The sequence below is a fragment of the Microtus oregoni genome, unplaced genomic scaffold (genome assembly GCF_018167655.1).
Source record: "Microtus oregoni isolate MIOR12 unplaced genomic scaffold, Mior012 000010F_ref0000083, whole genome shotgun sequence".
Lineage (NCBI taxonomy): Eukaryota > Metazoa > Chordata > Mammalia > Rodentia > Cricetidae > Microtus > Microtus oregoni.
Genome location: NW_024543069.1, coordinates 26752006 through 26772678, shown reverse-complemented (window position 1 = coordinate 26772678; position 20673 = coordinate 26752006). Strand labels below are relative to the sequence as shown.

Below are 20673 nucleotides of genomic sequence, written 5' to 3'. Positions count from 1 at the left end.
TAGTATCGACTTTCATGTAGAAAGAGGTGCATTAAGGGAAATCCCATGACTTCTTTCTAGAAGAACATCAGCTTAACTGTGTTAGTGACTTTGGAAGAAAGCAAAACAAACTATCTAAGTGGTTTCTGCTCCCCAAAGCAGCCCTGATCCTTTGTTTCACTCGGATTGAACATAGCATAAGGTTTATAGGGTTGGGAATCTGTGATGGAAAAGTCCTGAGATGTTAATCCTAGAATTCACTGTTAGGATCCTTGCTTGCCCAAGACATTGATTGTCACGTTCTCCTGTCTTCTGTATCAGCAATAAAGGTAGCGTGTTTTTTCTCCTGCTTGCCAAGCAATGTTGACATATGTCTTAATTGATTTATAATTTGAACCAGAAGGAGAATACTAATGAGAGCTGACTGAAGAATATTGCCAACGCATATGTCAAGCCCTGCCCTCTTGCCCGAGACCTTGCCCTGTCATCTAATAACAAGAACGTGCATCTTGTGGACTAATAATCACTACCTCCAGTTCAGCACTTCACAAATAAGAGTATCCTCTAGTAACCAACTTCTGCATGAAAGACAAAAGGAAGTTTGCTCCAAGTATTTCTGGGGTAGCCAAAAGGTATCATTTCTCCGATGTTTTAGGTTGGTGCCTGACTATAATTAGTCACTGATGACACTGTCTCATCTCTCCACACTGTCATATTAGTTTTCAACTTAGACTTCTGCATGCCACACCCACTCCCATCTTTCAAGCTGGAGATTTGCAGATTCCAGACGCCAGTTTGACTACTCCATTCCCTTCCAAATTGCTTTCAGTGGCTGCCCTCTCCAAGTCTAATCCTTTTTCCTGATATGAAAACACATCTGGACGTGGAAATAAACCTTGTTTCCTCTGAACAGAACATTCCCTCCAGAGCGGGAGCTTCTGAAGATCCAGGATTGAAACTTCTTAAAATTAGAAGTGAATGAAACCTAAAAGGCCTGGAAAGCAAACATAAGTCACAGGTCTCAAACTGTTCTCAAAAGCTGCAAAATTTGCAGGTCTTTCCCAAAACGTACACAAGTAATAACCCTTACTTGGGAGAGGAGACACTCCCAACTGCTGAGCAGCCTGGAAATGAGACATGGAGCTCCAGAGCTATAGCTTTCCCGAGCCATCTCTCATGCTGGGCTGGGCATTTTAATTATGTAGTTGCCTTGAGCGTCCTGCAAGTAACTTCTTGCCCATATGCCTAAAAGGAACCTTAGCGAGCCCACCGGCCCGGTAAGATAAGCTCAGGTGGAATCATTTCTTTGGCTGGTTATCAGTACTCTGACTGGGATAAGATGTTTGTTCCCACTGTCATAGGAAAGTTCACCCAGTATTTTCCTATTCTGCTGTATCTGTTATCCTTTGCACTTCATCTTAACCAAAGACAGAGGCGCGATTAGCCCTGTTCTACAGACTGAACTATTTACGAAGCCATGTTTCTCCTATATGGCTTTGCTCAAGTTGTAATCCACCCACACATCATCACCCCAAAGCAGCCTCTCCACTCTGCCTCACTCCTCCAACTATTGAAGGGCAGATGGGAAGCCCAGCATTCTATGCTTAATGTTCCTTTTATAGCTGCAATGCAGGTTTTCAGTTAATCACACACTATATGAAATTGAGTGTTCCTGTGGTTTATTACAGCATCATCGTCACCCAGGATGTAGTAATGAGAGTTTCTGTGGCTGAAGACTCAAAGCCTGCATCCCACATCATAAAATTTGCTGATGATCACACAGTGGCTGTAAAAAAATTTAATGATTAATTGACTTATAAATAAAAACAAAGTAACTGTCTTCACCAAAAATGATGGCTTGGTTCAGAACTCTGAAATTTCAGAGTAATTTAATCATCAGTATTTCTACTCTGACCTCTTTGACTTTCTCTATTGCTCCGGGCAGGCCATTTTAGTGATTTTGTATTCATTTTCTTAATCCAAAAGTGAAAGTAAGGCCCGTCATCTGTCTTATTCGTAGAGAGTGGTGAGGAGTGTCCTAGTCGATGCAAGGCACATGGCTAATACAAAGTTTAATAAAAATGATAAATAACATCCATTATAAAATTGAACCATTGTTCAATTTCTACTGCCCTTTCTGTGCTTTGATTCAATCCTCCCTCACTGAAATTTGAGAACTTTAATCTGATGAAATGTTTTACTAATAACCATCGGCTTCTTGCATTAACCTTTTCTTATCATTAGGTACACCTGGATGGCATGAAATTTTTCTTTTAAAGAAATCAATACATCACTGGAAGTGCATAGAAAACAGCTGGCAATGAGCTTCGGGTGAGAGAAATCTGTTTTAACACAAAATGGAAGAAAATCTGAAAACTTTAATCAGATGGAATGAGCTTCATGGAGTAACACTTTAAGTAATCTCAAATAGTATTTTTCTTTAAATATTTCTATAATTCCTTTAGGCAAAATTCTTGTTTTCTTGCCAGAGAAGTTAGTTTTCTTTTTCTGTGAATTTCAGAGTGCAAAACCAAAAACAGATCATGCTTTTTATATTTTTACAAAAAAAGCAAAAAATAACTTCTATTAGATGACTTTATTACCTTTAAACTGTTTATTGAAAAGCACTGGTCAAGTAACAATCTCTTGTGATAAATCAAAAGACCCAAGACGGAGTAGATTTTGGAAGTTAGGATGAGACTTAACAAGGCACCAGATGATTCTTTCTAGAGAGAATAGTTGGCAAGTACTCAATAAAATCAATTAAACATCACCTAGCCTGAAAGGAAGAAAGCAAATGTGTCAACAGAGACAGCTGTAAACATCTGGGGAGCAGATCCCCTACAGTTGTTGGTTATGTAATTCTTTGGGTTACATCCTCTTTCAAATGTATATCTTAAAGCCTATTTCAGTTTATAAACATTTTTGACAGTGTGAACTAATTAAGCAAAACATGGGAGTAATTAAAAAATGAAGCCTCAAATCTTTTTTTAAAAAGAAATAATTCTATTTAGAGGCATTGGGAAAGAGAAAGATGTGAAGTTTGTTGTTGCCGTTGTTGTTGAAAATAGATTCTTTTCTCATGTAATATATCCTGATTGTAGTTTCCTCTCCCTCCATTCCTCCCCACCTACCTTTCCTTCTGGATCCACACTCCCTTCCTGTCTCTCGTCATAAAACAACAGTGACAGCAACCAAATATAACAAAAATGAAATGTCATAAGATGAAGCAAAAAACCCATCATATTGAAGTTGGACACAGCAGTTCAACAGGAAGAGTCCCCAAAGCAGGGACTCTTTGTAAGAATCATAAATCATAAGAATCAGAGATCCACTCATACTCACAGTCAAAAGTCCCATAGAAATATTAAACTAATGGGTATAATATATACCTAGGGGACCTGGTGCAGACCAATGTAGGCCCTGTGCTGTAATGTCTGGCTATGGATCTCTTCATCTGCTCTCCTCTGATGATGGCTGAATAAGGTACCAATCTATGAGTATAGCAGAAAGTTGTTAGGAGTCAATTTAAAGATTATGTGTGTATATGTGTGTATGTGTGTGTATTGTGTTTATGTGTGTGTGTGTGTGTGTGTGTGTGTGTGTATAAATTTTTGGTTTTAACCTAGGTCTCTGTGCTGTCTAGTCTCTGGTTCTTATTATCCAAGAAATGTCAGGCATGTGTTCCTTCGTGTGGAATGGGCCTTAAGTTAAATCAGATATTGGCTGGCTATGCCCACAAGTTCTGTGCCACCGTTACCCCAGCACATCTTGCAGGCGGGACAGATTGTAGGTCAAAGACTGTTGTTGCTTGGTTGGTTTCCATGTTTCCCTTTGGTAGCCAATGGAGTACCTTCCCTGACTAAAGAGTCTAGGATGTAGTGGGGGAGACTCCATGTAGGCACCACCTTGACTTCTTCTAGTTCAATGAATTGTGTGAAGGCCATTCTCAGCAATGGGGACACGCTGTCAGTTTGTGGAATGTGACCTTTTGTCTTAGCGATGACCAGGGTTATTTGTTTGAGTATTTTTATGGAAAACGCTTGACCAACAATTCCATTGAATGCAACCTATCCCACCAAAGAAGCCTCACCTGGTGATAAGAGATGACCATTTGAGGTTCCATCCCCCGTTACTAGGAGTCCTCATCAGGATCACATTCATGGAAGATGCCGGGAAGTTTCTACTGCACTAGGTTTCCACACACCCCCAAAGGCCTCTCAAGTCTGTCTCTCCCCACACTCTTTCCCTCTACCCACCCCAACCACATCTGATCCCCCATCTCTCGTCTCCACCTGCCCCAACCTGCCTGTGAAGTTTTGAGACAGTTCAGCATCTCTATCGTATGTGAATTTCATTCTCCCTGGCTTCTCTCCCTTATGCTGGATGCAGGCTCGAGTCTAGAGCATCTTCTCATGAGTCCTCCATGATTGTTCGTCTTCTAGGCACATCTATCCCTTGTCCCAGGACTCTGGCTGCCCTGGGATTGCAGTTATTTCTTGGTAGAAAGGATAACACAGTCTGATCCATATTGGTTTGTAACTTTTTTCTCTATGACTTTCTTGTATTGTTTGTTTTCTGGAGCCCTGGGGTTCACACCCAGAGCCTTGAGCGTGCTAGGCAAAGGCTTTATCACTGAGCCCACCCTCCCTAAACAGTCTTTGCTTTCTCTGGCACACAGCCTTTGCCACACACTTTGCTGGTAACAACCCTCCCTAACCTCCTGCTTGTTATCTGGCGACGGGGACCCACCCTTCACTGTCAACTCAGCTTCTCCCAACTCCAAGACCAAGTCATTTCCACCTAGTTACACTGACTGAAAGCACCCAAGACTCACTCTAATTCACAACAATGCCAATTATTTTCATTAAGAAACATTGTTTCCCCAAATATTTATATTCATGAGCAGAAAAAGTATCTCAGCTGTTAAGTACTGAGCTCTGGTAGCCATTGTGGACTAAAGGTCAGGGACTTGGTGATTTGCGTTAAATCAAAAACATACACAGCTCACTAAGTAAAAAAATTATAAAGGTAACCTAGCAGTGTGGGAATAAAAAATAACCATAAGTGAGTTTAAAGCAGAATTCAGACATGAAAAAATAGAATGGTTTTAGAATTTAGGAAATTAAAAACACACAAAAATTACATTATGTAAATACTATGCTAATTATTATGATAAAATAAGATTAATACCCTTACTAAGAAATATTCAACACGGGAGCACCGGACAGAAATCTCAAGGTCCAAATCAGGAGCAGAAGGAGACGGAGCACGAGCAAGGAACTCAGGACCACGAGGGGTGCACCCACACACTAAGACAATGGGGATGTTCTATTGGGATCTCACCAAGGCCAGCTGGCCTAGGTCTGAAAAAGCATGGGATAAATCCAGACTAGCTGAACATAGCGGACAATGAGGAATACTGAGAACTCAAGAACAATTGCAGTGGGTTTTTGATCCTACTGCACGTACTGGCTTTGTGGGAGCCTAGGCAGTTTGAATGCTCACCTTAGGAGAACTGGATAGAGGTGGGCAGTCCTTGGGCTTCCCACAGGTCAGGGAACCCTGATTGCTCTTCGAGCAGATGAGGGGGGGGGGACTTGATCGGGGGAGGGGGAGGGAAATGGGAAGCGGTTGTGGGGACGAGGCAGAAATTCTTAATAAATAAATAAATTAAAATAAAAAAAAAACAAAAAAAAAAAAAAAAAAAGAAACATTATAAAAAAAAAAAAAAAAAAAAAAAAAAAAAGAAATATTCAATAGGGGGAAATCACTAGTATTCTTATATTATACAGAATAATAATAATTTATTAAGTTTTTATTATAGCTGGAATGTATTTCAACTTTTATAGTGTTTAGCCTGCATTAGAAAATCCTCTTTCATGCCTTTCTGAATTAATAAAATTCAAAGGACCTTGAATCCTAATTATGTTTGATTTCAGAATTCTTTAAGCCCCAAACATTTCTTAGACCATAGTTTTAGTCACTGCCAGCTGGTGACCAGGTATTCTTAAAATTAGGACTGTAAAAACCAATAAAAGGAGACAGAGACAGAGACCCACACGGGAGCACCGGACAGAAATCTCAAGGTCCAAATCAGGAGCAGAAGGAGACGGAGCACGAGCAAGGAACTCAGGACCACGAGGGGTGCACCCACACACTAAGACAATGGGGATGTTCTATTGGGATCTCACCAAGGCCAGCTGGCCTAGGTCTGAAAAAGCATGGGATAAATCCGGACTAGCTGAACATAGCGGACAATGAGGAATACTGAGAATTCAAGAACAATTGCAGTGGGTTTTTGATCCTACTGCACGTACTGGCTTTGTGGGAGCCTAGGCAGTTTGAATGCTCACCTTACGAGACCTGGATAGAGGTGGGCAGTCCTTGGGCTTCCCACAGGTCAGGGAACCCTGATTGCTCTTCGAGCAGATGAGGGGGGGGACTTGATCGGGGCAGGGGGAGGGAAATGGGAAGCGGTTGTGGGGACGAGGCAGAAATCCTTAATAAATAAATAAATTAAAAAAAAAAGAGGGTTGTGAGGTTTCGACCTTCAAAATCAGAGTTCTGGCAAAGCTGAAAATGTAATTTAAGATGTGAAAACAGAAGGAAGGGTACATTTACTTACTCAACACCTGCCCACACATGATTGGCTCAAGCCCTTCCTCCTTAGATGTAGCCTAGACTTCAAGTTGAAGACTGTGAACCTGAAACAGCATATTCAAAAGCTACCTGAGAGTTCCCAAACAGAACGTTGGCCATTGGGAATTTTCATTAGACACACATTCAGTCATATTCACTGTTTTTTGGTTTTTTTCGAGACAGGGTTTCTCTGTGGTTTTGGAGCCTGTCCTGGAACTAGCTCTTGTAGACCAAGCTAGTTTCGAACTCACAGAGATCCGCCTGCCTCTGCCTCCCAATTGCTGGGATTAAAGGCGTGCGCCACCACCGCCTGGCCATATTCACTGTTTTTAAAGTCAGAATAGACTGTTGCCACAGCATCAAAGGGATTACTTAACATTAGATGTGCATAAAAATATTGCACAACCTCATTCATGTTTTCATCATCTTATTAATTAAATTCGGTTTTTTGATGGTTTCAGAAACACATACACACTAACCTGTAGTGATATTTTGTTTTTGCTTTAACAAATAAAGCTTATCTGAATATCAGAGTATGAAGCTAGCCACACTAGTCAGCCATGGAGTTCAAACAGTGGTGGCATACACATTTAATCCTAGAACTTGCCTCCTACTCCCCTCTCCTCTCTTTTCTGGCCTTCCCTTCTGTCTCTTCCCTTTCTTTCTCTGTCCCTATCCTTTCCCTTCCTCTCTTTCTCCCTTTTTTTTTCCTTCTGTAGGAACGAAGAAATTCTCATCCAAGAATACACTATGAATTTTTTTCTGTGAATATAAAATCAGGCTGTCTTTGGGTATTCTGTCCATGTATGTAATAGAATAATATATTTTAATCACAATAACTTGAAAATGTTATAATCTGAAGTGTAGAACAGAAGAAAGCCTAAACTGTGGATGATCAGACTTCATTATGAAGAAGATGTAAGACACAAAATAGAAGTTCCCTTGCTTGTTAATGGAAAATAATGCTGAAGGAATCTAATAATTTTGGCACCTATAAGATTTATGGAATTTTACATTTTAAAAATAAATGCGTACGCACTATGTGATCTCAGTGATGTAGGTAGGGAGTGGTATGAGAGTGGTTGGTATTGCTTGAATCTAATTGGTCTTAATAATAATAAAAACCCAGAGTCAGATATTAGGGGGTGAAAGCTGAAAGATCAGAGAAGCAGAACAGCCAGTCACTAAAGTTCTTACTTCTACAAAACTTTCAGACTGAAAAGGACAAGATGCTGTCTTTACAAAACCTTAAGATTGAATGCTGTCTCTACAAAACCTCAGGCTGAATCCTGAACTCCTGTCTCCTCCCACCTTATACTCCTCTCTCCAGCCATATCATCTCCCATCTCTGCCTCCCTAGTGCTGGAATTAAAGGTGTGAGCCACTAACCCCTTGGTTCTGTTTATCTTTTAGACTGAGTCAATCTTGGGTAACCCAGGTGGCCTTGAACTTACAATTGTATACACTTACAAAATACATACTGACTACTCTCAACTCTCGTCCTCTTTCATCTTTCTGCTGCACCTTTGTATGCCTTCTTCCCTACAGATACCTTCCTTACATTCATGTCTCTGATCAAGGCTGAGAGTGGCCTGTATCCACTCTAATGAAAAATGTTTATCTACTCTAAGAGTTTTCCTCGGGAATCCTAATATCTTTTCATGTGGATATCTTTGCTTCTTCTTTTCCTATCTATATTCTTCTTATTTCCACCTCTTGTCGAGTTGTTCTCCATAAGACTTCAGGCAATTTAGTGAACAGGAGAGGCAAGTGGGCATCGTTGCCTTCTTCATAACCTTAGGGGAAATGCCACTCCACATGAAGCTGGTTATAGGCTTATTGCACACAACTTTCGCTATACTGAAATACACTCTCTATCCATAGTATATCTCCATGAAATTAAGTATGTTAATTTTTAAGTATTACATTATTGATTTGTGTATGTTGAACTATCCTCGACTCATTATTCTTTTATTTTTACATATTAATTAAACTCAACTGAGTTATTATTTTTTTTTATTTTGCAGTTTTTCAAGACAGGGTTTCTCAGTAGCTTTAAGCTGTCCTGGAACAAGCTCTTGTAGACCAGACTGGCATCAAATTCACAGAGATCTACCTGTCTCTGCCTCCTGAGTGCTGGGATTAAAGGCGTACACCACCACCACCTGGCTCCACCCCAGTTTCTTAAACTGTGGTTGCAATTCCATATAAGGTCATATATCAGATGTTATGATTATGGGAAAATCTGGCCAGAGTAAAAGTTTTCTGAGTGCATTACAACCAACAAATGATTCAAAATCAAATGTGTAATGAACCCATTCAATTGTGGTTTGGGCAGTATCCCCATTCTGCCTCACACAGCTTCCCTACAGCTTTGGTTATGAACACACAGCACATGCACCTTGCACTGGGCATTGTCCTGCCACGTAATGCCAGCTCCTCCTCTATGAAACAACTCAGCTCAGAATTGTGATTGCTCTGTGTTATGAAATGCAGTGCTTTTGCTATCTATACAAGACTTTGATTTGGGAGAAACATAATGGCCTAATTATAGAAGTTTAAATTTGTATTGTGTTAAAAATGTTTGGCTTTTAAAATTGCAGACTTGATGCAAAATTCGAGAAGTCATTGTTTTTTACCGCAGCGTAGTACTCTAGCGTGTATATATTCCATACTTTCTTCATCCATTCTTCCATTGAAGGGCATCTAGGTTGTTTCCAGGTTCTGGCTATTACAAATAATACTGCTATGAACATAGTTGAACAAATGCTTTTGTCATATGATAGAGCATCTCTTGGGTATATTCCCAGGAGTGGTATTGCTGGGTCCAGGGGTAAGTTGATCCCGAATTTCCTGAGAAACCGAAACACTGACTTCCACAGTGGTTGCACAAGATTGCATTCCCACCAGCAATGGATGAGGGTACCCGTTCCTCCACAGCCTCTCCAGCAAAGGTTATCCTTGGTGTTTTTGACTTTAGCCATTCTGGACTGTGACCGAAAAAGCATGGGATAAAACCGGACTCTCTGAACATGGCGAACAATGAGGGCTGATGAGACGCCAAGGACAATGGCACGGGGTTTTGATCCTACTTAATGTGCTGGCTTTGTGGAAGCCTAGCCAGTTTGGATGTTCACCTTCCTAGATATGGACGGAGGGGGGAGGACCTAGGACTTACCACAGGGCAGGGAACCCGGACTGCTCTGTGGACTGGAGAGGGAGGGGGAGAGGAGTGGGGGGAGGGGGAGAAGGGTGGGAGGAGGGGGAGAAGGGTGGGAGGAGGGGGAGAAGGGTGGGAGGAGGGGGAGGGAAATGGGAGGCTGGAAGGAGGTGGAAACTTGTTTTTTGTTTGTTTTTTTTTTCTTCTTTTCTTAATAAAAAAATTGTATCAGTAAAAAAAATTGTAGACTTGAAATTTTATTTTTAAAAAACTCAGTGATATCTGCTTGGGATTAAGCTAGAATTTCTAATGTGTTCTTAAACTCATTTATATCATGTAGTTATATGTATTTATGTAAAATGGCATTTTCAGCACTGGTGTTTATAAAGTCAAACTATCAGTCAACTCTGAAAACATTAAAGATCCTCTAAATTCTGCAATATCAAATATTTAGGAAAGATTAAATTCTTTATGAAAACATAAACAAGCATGTCTACCTTATTAGTATGCAAGTTTGCTTTCACATTTAATAAGTAGTAAAATCATACATGTGCCTAATTATTTTTGAATTTTATTATTAACAGTAAATATTTACTTAATATACATATTTCATTCACCTTTATACTTAGAATTATGTAAGACTTCATTGCAAGGAATGTAGCTTTGAGTAGAAAAAGATGAAGCCCTACTTTAGTCCATGAAAGACAAAGTAGACAAATCCAGCCAGAGAGAAAGTATCCAATCAAACAATTTGAGTAGTATACAGTGAGTTCTAAAGAGAGACATCCAGGATGATGACAATCAGAACCAGAGTCCTGAACCTACTTCGTGAGCGTTTCTGAATCAAATCATTTTTTTAACTCACTCTGTAATGTTGACTAGAAGTTTGCTCTGTATGAAAAAGAATATAGGTGTTGGGAAGTAGCATATAGTTTCTGTAAGAGTTTGCATTGCATTAAGAAATAATAATATTGATATCTGCTCTTCATTGAACCTCTGAGAAGATGTTTAATATGGTTAGAGATTGTAGGAGGTGGAGTAAGAACAGACTCTGGAAAGTCCTATACACTACAGAAAGCCCAGCCATCTATGGAAAACTGTATATACTGTGGAAAAAATCTATACACTATGGAAAGCTCTATACACTATGGAAAGGCCTACACATTATAGAAAGCCCTACACATTGTGGAAAACCCTGTATTCATGAAAAAATCCTACAGACTATGGGTAAAACTATGTAATATGGTAAACCCTATACACTATGGAAAAACATATATGTTATGGAAAACCCTATACACTATGGGAAAACCTACATACTGTGGATAGCCCTACATCCTATATGAAGGAGTTAATAGTTCATTGAGAAACAAGTAGTTAATTGTTTTGAAAATGTGACCTGATTTCAGTTTCACACAGAATATTCTAGTGAAACACATGATTCTGAATAAGAAGGAAATGAGAGACAACACTCTTGTCAAAGGAAACAAATAAAGACACTTTGTCCCACATGTGAACATCAGACATGAGGTCAGAGAAAAGGTCAGACATGGACCATGAAAATGTTGCGGAGATAGGATCTTTCATTGTTATTTTACATGCAGAGAATTAATGTCAAGATACGGTTCAACACATGCACATAATCAGTGGGACAAATTGAATAAAAAAAACCCAGAAACTTCGGTTTAAAGCAGTATTTATTGTTGAAAAGAAAGCAAAACATAATGTTTAATGTGTAAACTATCAAATAGCTATTAAAATGTCCATTTAAAGTATTTTCAAGTAAAAATATGTACAAGACAGACATACAAAGATATAATCAGCCAAAAGCACAAGTGGGCAGCTCCACAAATACAAACTGAAATAAAATTCAATAATGTGAATTGGAGTGACATCATATTGCACCAAAATGCATTCCATGTGAAAAGATGAACAAGAAGCATTTCCATCAGAAGGCACACTTATTCTGCTGCGCTTTCCCACTTACACAACTATCCCACAAAGAGCATCTAGCAAACTTAACTACTGCAGAACTCTCCCTAGAGGGAAATCATTTAGCTGTAGAAGAACCCACTTTATTTCACATACCACATGTTGTTACAACACCAGCGCCAAGGAATTCGAAGACACAACACGATCCACAAACAACAGTTTCTCTGCACTACTCACAGCTCATTATTCAGCGTTTCTGTAGCAAAGCCATCTTCCCCTTTAAGCAAGTATTCACCACTCAACATCAGACATTGTGTGTAGTTTGTGCAAACTATGGCCATCACCTGGCCAAGGTTCATCATCACAACGCCAGGGTAAAGAACGCTGCCAGAGACGAGGAGTGCAGAGAGCACAGGGTATCACTCTGACTCAGCAGCATGCTCTTAATCCTGTACTGAGATCACCAGAACAAAGCTGCCTTGCTCCTTCCATGTGGACAGTGCTCCAAGGTCATGAGGATCACAGTCTAGATCCAACTTGGGTCTTAGCATGTTTGTAAATGACATCTGGAGCACAGATCAGATGACATTTGTCACTCGGCTCAAGGGATTCCCCCAGAACTACTTAATGACGTCTGCAGAAGAATGCAAGAAAGTTAAATATGTTTATCCACAGTGCCTGATACGCTAAATGAACAAACCAACACGCAGAAGAATTTTTCTACTCCTTGACGAAAGAAGAAAAACTTAGTATGTCAAGTATCTCGATAAAATTGACAAACCCATATTTTAGCAAAGTAAATCCAGATATACTAAAATAAAGATGCATGTAAGTGACTAAACTGATGGAATTCTGAATTAGTAACTCCAACTTCCCCTTCCCAGTGCATGACTACCAAGTATGTCCCACTACAATAAGAACGACTCACTATGAAACTCAGGGTTATAGTCTTATCTGAGAGGGAAGACAATTACGTTCTCCAAGAACCCCGCACAAGGGGCCAGTTGTAGTGCGTTCTCTGGAATGTGCTTAATATAAAACCACAGGCCACCTGCTCAGCATTCAGTAATGGCATACTTTTTCATCCTGTTGGCACAGGTAGAAGACATGCCTGATGTTTATGCTTGCAAAATTCCTACATGTTGAAAAATACTACTAACCTTCATTACTATGGTGCTGAAACCCACTGACAGAAACAGAAACTCAGGGCCAGTGTCTGCCTTCAAAGTATACATGCTGCTATTGCACTAATCCCAGGACATTCCTAAGGGTGAAGCTCTCTGGACATGGGTCATATCAAGAAGAACCTAGTTAAAAATGTCTTTGCAGATTTTACAGCAGCAGCGATGAAATTCTCAGAGAAAAGGGCTGGCTAGTAATCCTTTAAGATGGTCAGGTGACTCAACATAAGGGAATTCAGGTGGTTTTTCAAATAATCACTGTCCTATATCTACATAGATATAGGAAAATATAGGTTTAATGATACAGGACTTTTTTGTTTTCAGAGTGATAAAAAGTGATATTGACAAGTACCTGAAATAATCAGAACGCAAAGTAATTCAATGTAAGTGATCTCTCCTGCTATCAACTTTCATTCATTGCAAATAAAGTGGTTGGCTGTGTTTTTATTCTCCACAGTACTTTTCTACTTTAAGATAATATTCGATTATATTGCTTAGTAAGTAGAATAATAGAGAACTTCTAGGAAAAGATTAATTTGTAAATTCTTTGAAACAAGACCGTTCAATGCAGGGACTCATACTGTCTCGTCATAAGGTATGGCTATAGTTCTGAGTCTGCGGTTCCTAAGAGTCATTAGCAAGAATGTGTAAAATCTGTCTTCAAAATACACCTTCTAACCAGACCACGCACAACCCACTTAGAGCTGTGACATCCAAAGACCTAACTCATTTTCCCACAAGACGCTGTGAAAGCACCCCACAGGAAGTGCTCAAAACACAGTTATTGCTACAAAAGAGGTAACTGTGCATTAGTCTTCTCGTTCTCGCCCTGGCCTTGAACACTGACGTCAGAGGTAACAGGGACATAGCAAGCAGGTCTTCGAAGCAATGATTACTTCAGTTCAAAACTCAGTAGTGTGCATGCTAAAGTGGGCGAGCGTGTTTACTTTTGAATTACTGCAGCCATCCCCGTGACTCTCAGATGCTTAATGCGTCTCTATTTCTTTGAAAGTATCATCTATAAACCTGTGTGGGCAGGGATTGATACTATAAAAGTACCTTTGATCCAAACTGAAATACACACGTGTAGCCGGTAGCTACTTAGAGGCTGAAACCACCTTCTGCATTTAAAGCCAAGTGGAAAAAAAAAAAAAAGAGTAGTGGGTGATCCCAATAAAATGAATAAAAGTGGAAGATTTTCCCCTACTGAGAAAATCTTGGGACCTGAGTTTTTCTATAGTTATCATCTTAAAGGCATAGTGTCAAAAACTGAAACAGAAACCCAGGGAATTGCTACTATGTAAATTAGGCAGAAATGGTTTTAAAAACAGAAGAAAAGAAAAAAATAACACTAACAGTATTGTCATGAGTCGGTAAGAAGGACAATGTCTCGGGATATAATAAAATGGTGAACTATGTGGCCATAAGTCATGCTTTTGCACCAATATGTGACATAAAAACAGACAAAGTATTTATATTTAGATACCTAGTGATTTTAAAATTCAATAACATAAAAGATTACATATAAAAACGGGCTGTTAAATCATCTGTTTTAGAGAACAGTACTAGCAATCAGTAACCTACCTTGCCATCACACTTTTAGCTATGAAATATATTGAAATAGACTTTGGAAATACTATTTATGGGAAAATTTAGCTAAACTATATGTGCAGGCAATAACTCCTTTACCCACATGTAATGTAAACAGAAGCTATGCAAATGACTCATTATTGCTCTAAATTATATCCTCCATGAGCTTCTTCCCATTACACCATGCCATGACTTAATGCCTGCCTTGATGGATTAGGGACATAAAACATCATCCTGCACTCTATGAGCACTGACACACAGAACGTTTTGAAGCAAATGATATTCAAATCAAGTAAGGTTCTTGAGTCATCTTCATTGGAAGCTCAAATCTATTTCTTTCCAAAGTAAGAGATGGAGCTACAAATAAAGGTTCATTAATCGCCTTTCTGTTACTCACAACCTAGCACAATGGAAACCATTGCTTTCTGAATCACATAGACCTTATGAAAAAGCCACCAATAATAGTTTTTATGTGTACATTTCAACTAATATAGCATTTTAAAGTATTTTAAAATATGTTTACAAATAGTCTATGATTACTTTCAATGGAAAAATAATAGAAACTCTTTTTATCTTATTTACAAAAATGTAGCTATCATAGTATGTATTGTATATGCAATTTTCTTGGTCTTTAGAAAATTGCATACACTTATTTTATATATATATATGTGTGTGTGGTGTGTGTGTGTGTGTGTGTGTGTGTTTTGTCTGCATGTATGTGTGTGCACCGTGTGCATGCCTTGTGCACACAGACGTCAGAAGAGAAACTGTAGTCACCCATGGTTGTGAGTTACCCTTTGGGTTGATGGGAATTGAACTCAGGTCCTCTGCAGGAGCAGTCAGTGTTCTCAGAAGCTGAGCCATCCCTCCAGCCCCAATTCTGGGTCTTTTTTTCAATAACACAGTTTCCCTAAAGGAGAGTTAGGACCTTGGAAGGAGCTTGGGTGCACAGGAGACACCAAAGCCACTTAATCAGCTTCTCAAGGTACCATTCGCAGACAACAGACATGCTTTGTTGTAAGACAGTCAAATTGCCACCTTCTGTTATCCTGACCCTGGGTTGTCTTTGCACATCTCACTTATAAGATATCCACACAAGCCAGAGATGCTCGCTTTCTTTGCATCCCATTCACCTGTAAATTGAGATGAAACAGGGAGTTTGCCAAAGGCTGATCCCAGCTTATGAGGACTCCTGCTATGTTATTGTCTTCATGAAAACCATCTGTTGCTGTTCACATGGCAATTGTGGAAACAAGTTAAGCAGATGCATAAGTGGAACTGGACCCAGCCATGTTTGCTAGGACAACTGTTCAATCTTCTGAAGAAGGAGAAGTGCTGGTCCTGCTGCCAGCTAAGCAAACCCACCATTTATAAGAGCCACTTGGAATCAAAGGGGAGAATCCAGTGCTTTAAAAGAAGAGACAAAATAGCACTGTTAGAATGCCAATCAGTGGAAAACTTATAATTCTGTGAGAAAAAGAAAATTGCACCTAAATTTTGGAAATCTTTAAAAGTTGCATGTTCATGGCTTTGTGTACTAAACAAAAAATATCTGAAAATAGAGTATTACATGTATTTCTTAAACTGTTTAGGTTTCACAAGCTTTGTGTTATAGTAATCAAATCATATTTTATGTAAACATTCAAATATGTACACCAGCACAAACATTAACACATGTAATCACATGTGTATATATACACACATTAATCTACAAAAAGATAAAAGAATTTACTTTGTATAAAAACACACAAGTGTGCAACACTATTTCTAAATAAAAAGATATGATTTACAAGCTCTTGCTAGAACAATTAGGGACATGAATTCCATGACTAAAAAAAAAATGCTGTGCTCTCTTGAGATATAATTTCAAAGTAAGTGGAAATGCAACTCCGTGAATTGTATTTTAAAGAAATACTGATTGGTTATTTTTTTCCTGTGCTTGGTTAAAATAGTATTACAATGCCATTATAAATCTAACACTATCAAAAAGTCTTTGAAAAGAGAGGACGGGCAATAAAGTGTACTCTGATCAGCTTGCACAAGGAAAGATACATAGCACAATGAGACCAAGCAGCCAGGGAGCACAAGAGCCTCAGAAAGAACCAAGACCTGTGGGACTCTATCCATGGCTTCACTCATTTCGTAGGTAAGAAGACGCCACCATGTTAAATCTGTGGGTCTAGCATAAAAATAGCAATATAAAAATATGCACTCCCCCCAGTGGCATCTGCTAGAAATAGGTGTATTTTGGTAACACTTTTAATTCTAGAGACCAGACATATGGTTAGTATATCCATGTTAGTAAAAACAGAAGGAATTGTTACTGACTCACTTAAGAAAATAAACACTTAATTTGGTCTTTTTTTTTAAAAAAAAAAAGTCAACTTTCGATATACATAAAATGTCATTAAGGCTTTAAAAAACTGAACTGGTGAATTGTTCTGGATTAAAATAATCATTGGTACTTTGGGCAATTAACTATAAATGCAACGGTTTTATTACAATAATCTTTTAAACGTCTCATTTTTAAACAGTCAGAATGCAAGAGATGAAAGTTACTGTGGCCATGCTGAGAATCTACTCTTTGGATGTTAGAAATAAGGGTTTTAAAAAATCCCACCATTACCTTCATCCCATTTGAAAATTGACCAGTGTTCTCTGACTCTGACCTAGCACCACCTCGCTGAACACACATACCGAAGACGCTCCTTCCAATACGTTTGCCTGCAGTTAGCCCTTTTGCAAGTTGAATCATAACTCAAGTGAGGAAATGACTGGAAAAGCCTAGATTTAGAAGTAAAAACTTTTTAAAAGCTAAGTTGAAAGTTGAACTATGCAGTGGCATTTCTTCCATAGTTTTTATGTAAGTCTGTGTTTTTCCTAGTTGATGCAGATAGTTTTGTCCAGAGACATATCTCAACAGAACTGTAAAGGAAATGTAGACACTGTCAAAAGTCATCACCATGGAAAAATAGCCACAAAGGAAAAGGAAAAGTGATTAGAATTACTAACACTAAGTATAACTGTGGTTATAGAGATAAAGCCCGACATTTAGAGTTTCGTGGGCAATTCCTCCCATGTTGATGTTGTGCCGTAGTGACTAAAATTTAGTTTTATTCGTGAAGAAGTAAAGAACCAAAGAGGTGGTCCATCAATGGGTGTCAGAGCAAAAATTACACATTTTCCAGAACTCGGGGACCAGGATGAAAACGAAGTGACATTCCAAACCTCCTCACAATAAGTGAGATCATATTTCACCTAACACAGTCTCCATGATCTTTATTCAAACATAAATCCTAGGATTGCCTCTTAATAACAGCCTCAAGGAATGCTTCTTTAATGCGTTCAAGAAAAGTAAGGCATGTGGATGTAGCTTGATGGTAGAGTGCTTGCTTGGCTTTTGCAAAGCCCTGAGTTTGATCTCAAGCTACATACACACACACACACACACACACACACACACACACACACACTACTCCCCCCATCTTTTGTTCTGATGCTCTCTGAGTACAAGCCATTGAAAGATAAGTAACAGTCATGTTGGTCACTAGAGGAAAACAATCCAAGGTCTATGTAAATTAAAGTTATTTCTGGACCCTTTGCCACAATAATGACATTTTTCTCCAGTAAGACAGAAAACACTTTTCACAGTATAGATGTCCCAGTAGTAAAGCTATGTTTACAGACCTCCCTTATATACAGAAAACACTTTGGTCTTCTATTTGAAGGTTCTCAGTCAGGATAAGAAATGTTGCAGAGAATGATACCCCAGTTGTCAGTGCCCTTTCTTTCTTACCTCGATGGGTAAGCACCAGGCTCAAGAGCTGAGCTTGCCTCACTGTACGACTTGCATCTTTGCTTTCTACAAATACATTGAGTTACCAGTAAACTGTTCAGAGACTACTCTGAATACACTAGAGGATATGGATAGAAATAATCACTTCCTTTAGTCCGTCACCAAAGCCGTGTCTTCTTGAAATAAAGATCCACTTTGTATCTTGGTCCTGGGCAGATGGCCAGGATTTTGATGCATTAAGTTCACAATTCTTTAGAGTCTTCCGGTACAACTTCTAGTATTATCTGCAATGTTCTGGTTATTCTGTCTATAAAGAGATAAGAAGGGATTAAAATGCATGAAAATAAGAACGGCATAAAAAGAGCAAAATGTGAATTATTTGGGGAGGGAGACTGAGATGCACAGCCACCTTCTTTGTAGTGCACTTTCGAGAATTATTTACTTCATTATAAACCTATCATGCTCAATTAATTTACTTGTCACTTCTACAACTTCCCATGATGCCTCTTCAGTAAGAATATATTAATGTTTTGCATTCAAATGGGAACATTTATTTATGAACCGGGAGGCTGAAAATATTTTGAGACAATGGAACCAAGATATAAATAAATGTTTACAAATATGCTCCTTGTTCAGCTCAAGATGGGTTTGTTCTTTTCTCACATAGGGGATGACAACCAATTTCTCAGACAGTCAGGAGAAGAATATTATTTCCAGTGTCTAATGTGTAGTATTGTTGAGCAAATTACCATATTTATCAAGGCCTCGGCTGTCTCATAAATAGAGGCAGAACTTGGACTAATCTGGGTCATTGAGGTCTGGTCCTTAGACCGGTTACATTCAGCATCGTCCACAACTCTGAATTTGCTTCAAATTCAACCTTTAGTCTCTTAATTTAGAAGCTGAGGGTTTAACACAGCAAGAGGCAACTGTAACACACTAAGATAGAAGAACCCCTGAGCTGTATCACTTCTAATGATGCTTCCTAGCCACAGCCGTAGAGTGCAGAGCTCTGTGGAGATGGTTCCAGGGACATTCTTGCTTTCTCATTGTCACTAACGCCCATAGAACATCTTCAGAAGTCTCCTAATCCTAGAGAACCCCAAGTTCTATCCTCTTAAAGGTTTAAGAACCAAATCATCTCTCCTCCAGGTATGCTTTCTCTTTTCTGATGATTCATCCTAATAGGTCCTTGCAAATAATATTTAACTACATTTTTTTAATGTATTTTCATCTTTGGCTCTCTGATCCTTGTAGCTTCAATGCTAAATGTCCCCCAGAGACGCATGCATTTGAACACTTGGTCACCATCTGTTGGTGCTGCTTATTTAGGAAAACTCTGGAAGGTTTAATGACTGCGGAATGTGAGCTAACCATGGCTGGCATGGAGACTATAGCCCAGCCTCACTTCCTATGGAGTCTCTATGTGGTTTTGGCTCCCTCATTGCAGATGGTATGACCCCTGCAGTCACGCCTTTTTCTGCCACGATGGGCTGTAGTCACTCAAACTATGAGCCAGAACAATCTCTTCTCCCTTAAGATGCCTCGTCCCAGGTATGTCGTCACAGTACAAAGAAAAGTAACAAATATAATCATATTCCCTGAGGGAATTTCCTGGGCACGTTTTTATTTAATTCTGTATTTATTGTAAGGGGTCTTATGTATACAATTGTCAAGTAAATTAAACCTTCTATGATTTTTAAATAAATTGTATTTTGTAACCGTCCACTCTGCCATGAAAGCAACAATCAAACAAGCACTGTAAAGAAAAGCAATGCAAATGAAGAAACAATAACGCAAGCCCATCTCTAAAAGGTACCCTGTGTAGTTCCCTAAGCTAAACCCTAGTTTCTTGTCTTCTCGCTTAGCCCCGGTCCTCCACACCTGACATCAAAGTTTGTCCTAGTGTCTTCCCGTAATGTGGGATCCCAACTGTTGTCTTCTTAGATCTCTTGATGGTATGGGAACTTTACAGCCACTCCAGATACACGGGAGCCTCTGGGATGCTCATGTTTGCATGTGTCTTTTATTTATGTATTTATTTATTTATTTATTTTTGGTTTTTTGGAGATAGGGTTTCTCTGTGGCTTTGGAGGCTGTCCTGGAACTAGCTTTTGTAGACCAGGCTGGCTTCAAACTCACAGAGATCCGCTGCCTCTGCCTCCCGAGTGTTAGGATTAAAAGCGTGCGCCACCACCCCCCAGCTGCATGTGTCCTTCTGAAAGCACAGTTTGGATTCTCCTTTCAGCAGAGAGGCGAGGAAGCTTCTAGAAACGCTGCAGAACACGTGACTTTGCAGTGCCATATATTCTATTTACATTCGCAGTAAGATTAGTGGCCAGACAATGATCCATCAATAACGGTGAGCCAATGACTGACAATTGGAAGTTTCCATA

General features: G+C 39.2%; 1 protein-coding gene across 1 annotated transcript in view; it reads right to left on the bottom strand.

Moving 5' to 3' along the window:
- Nucleotides 1-17609: 17609 nt before the first annotated feature.
- The window catches only part of Slc7a11 (solute carrier family 7 member 11), a 67304-nt gene continuing 64240 nt past the window's right edge, over nt 17610-20673 (bottom strand). Inside the window, exon 12 of the mRNA XM_041659352.1 lies at nt 17610-18584. Within this exon, the coding sequence (XP_041515286.1) occupies nt 18520-18584 (65 nt within the window). The 3' untranslated portion in view covers nt 17610-18519. The remainder of the gene's footprint in view (nt 18585-20673) is intronic.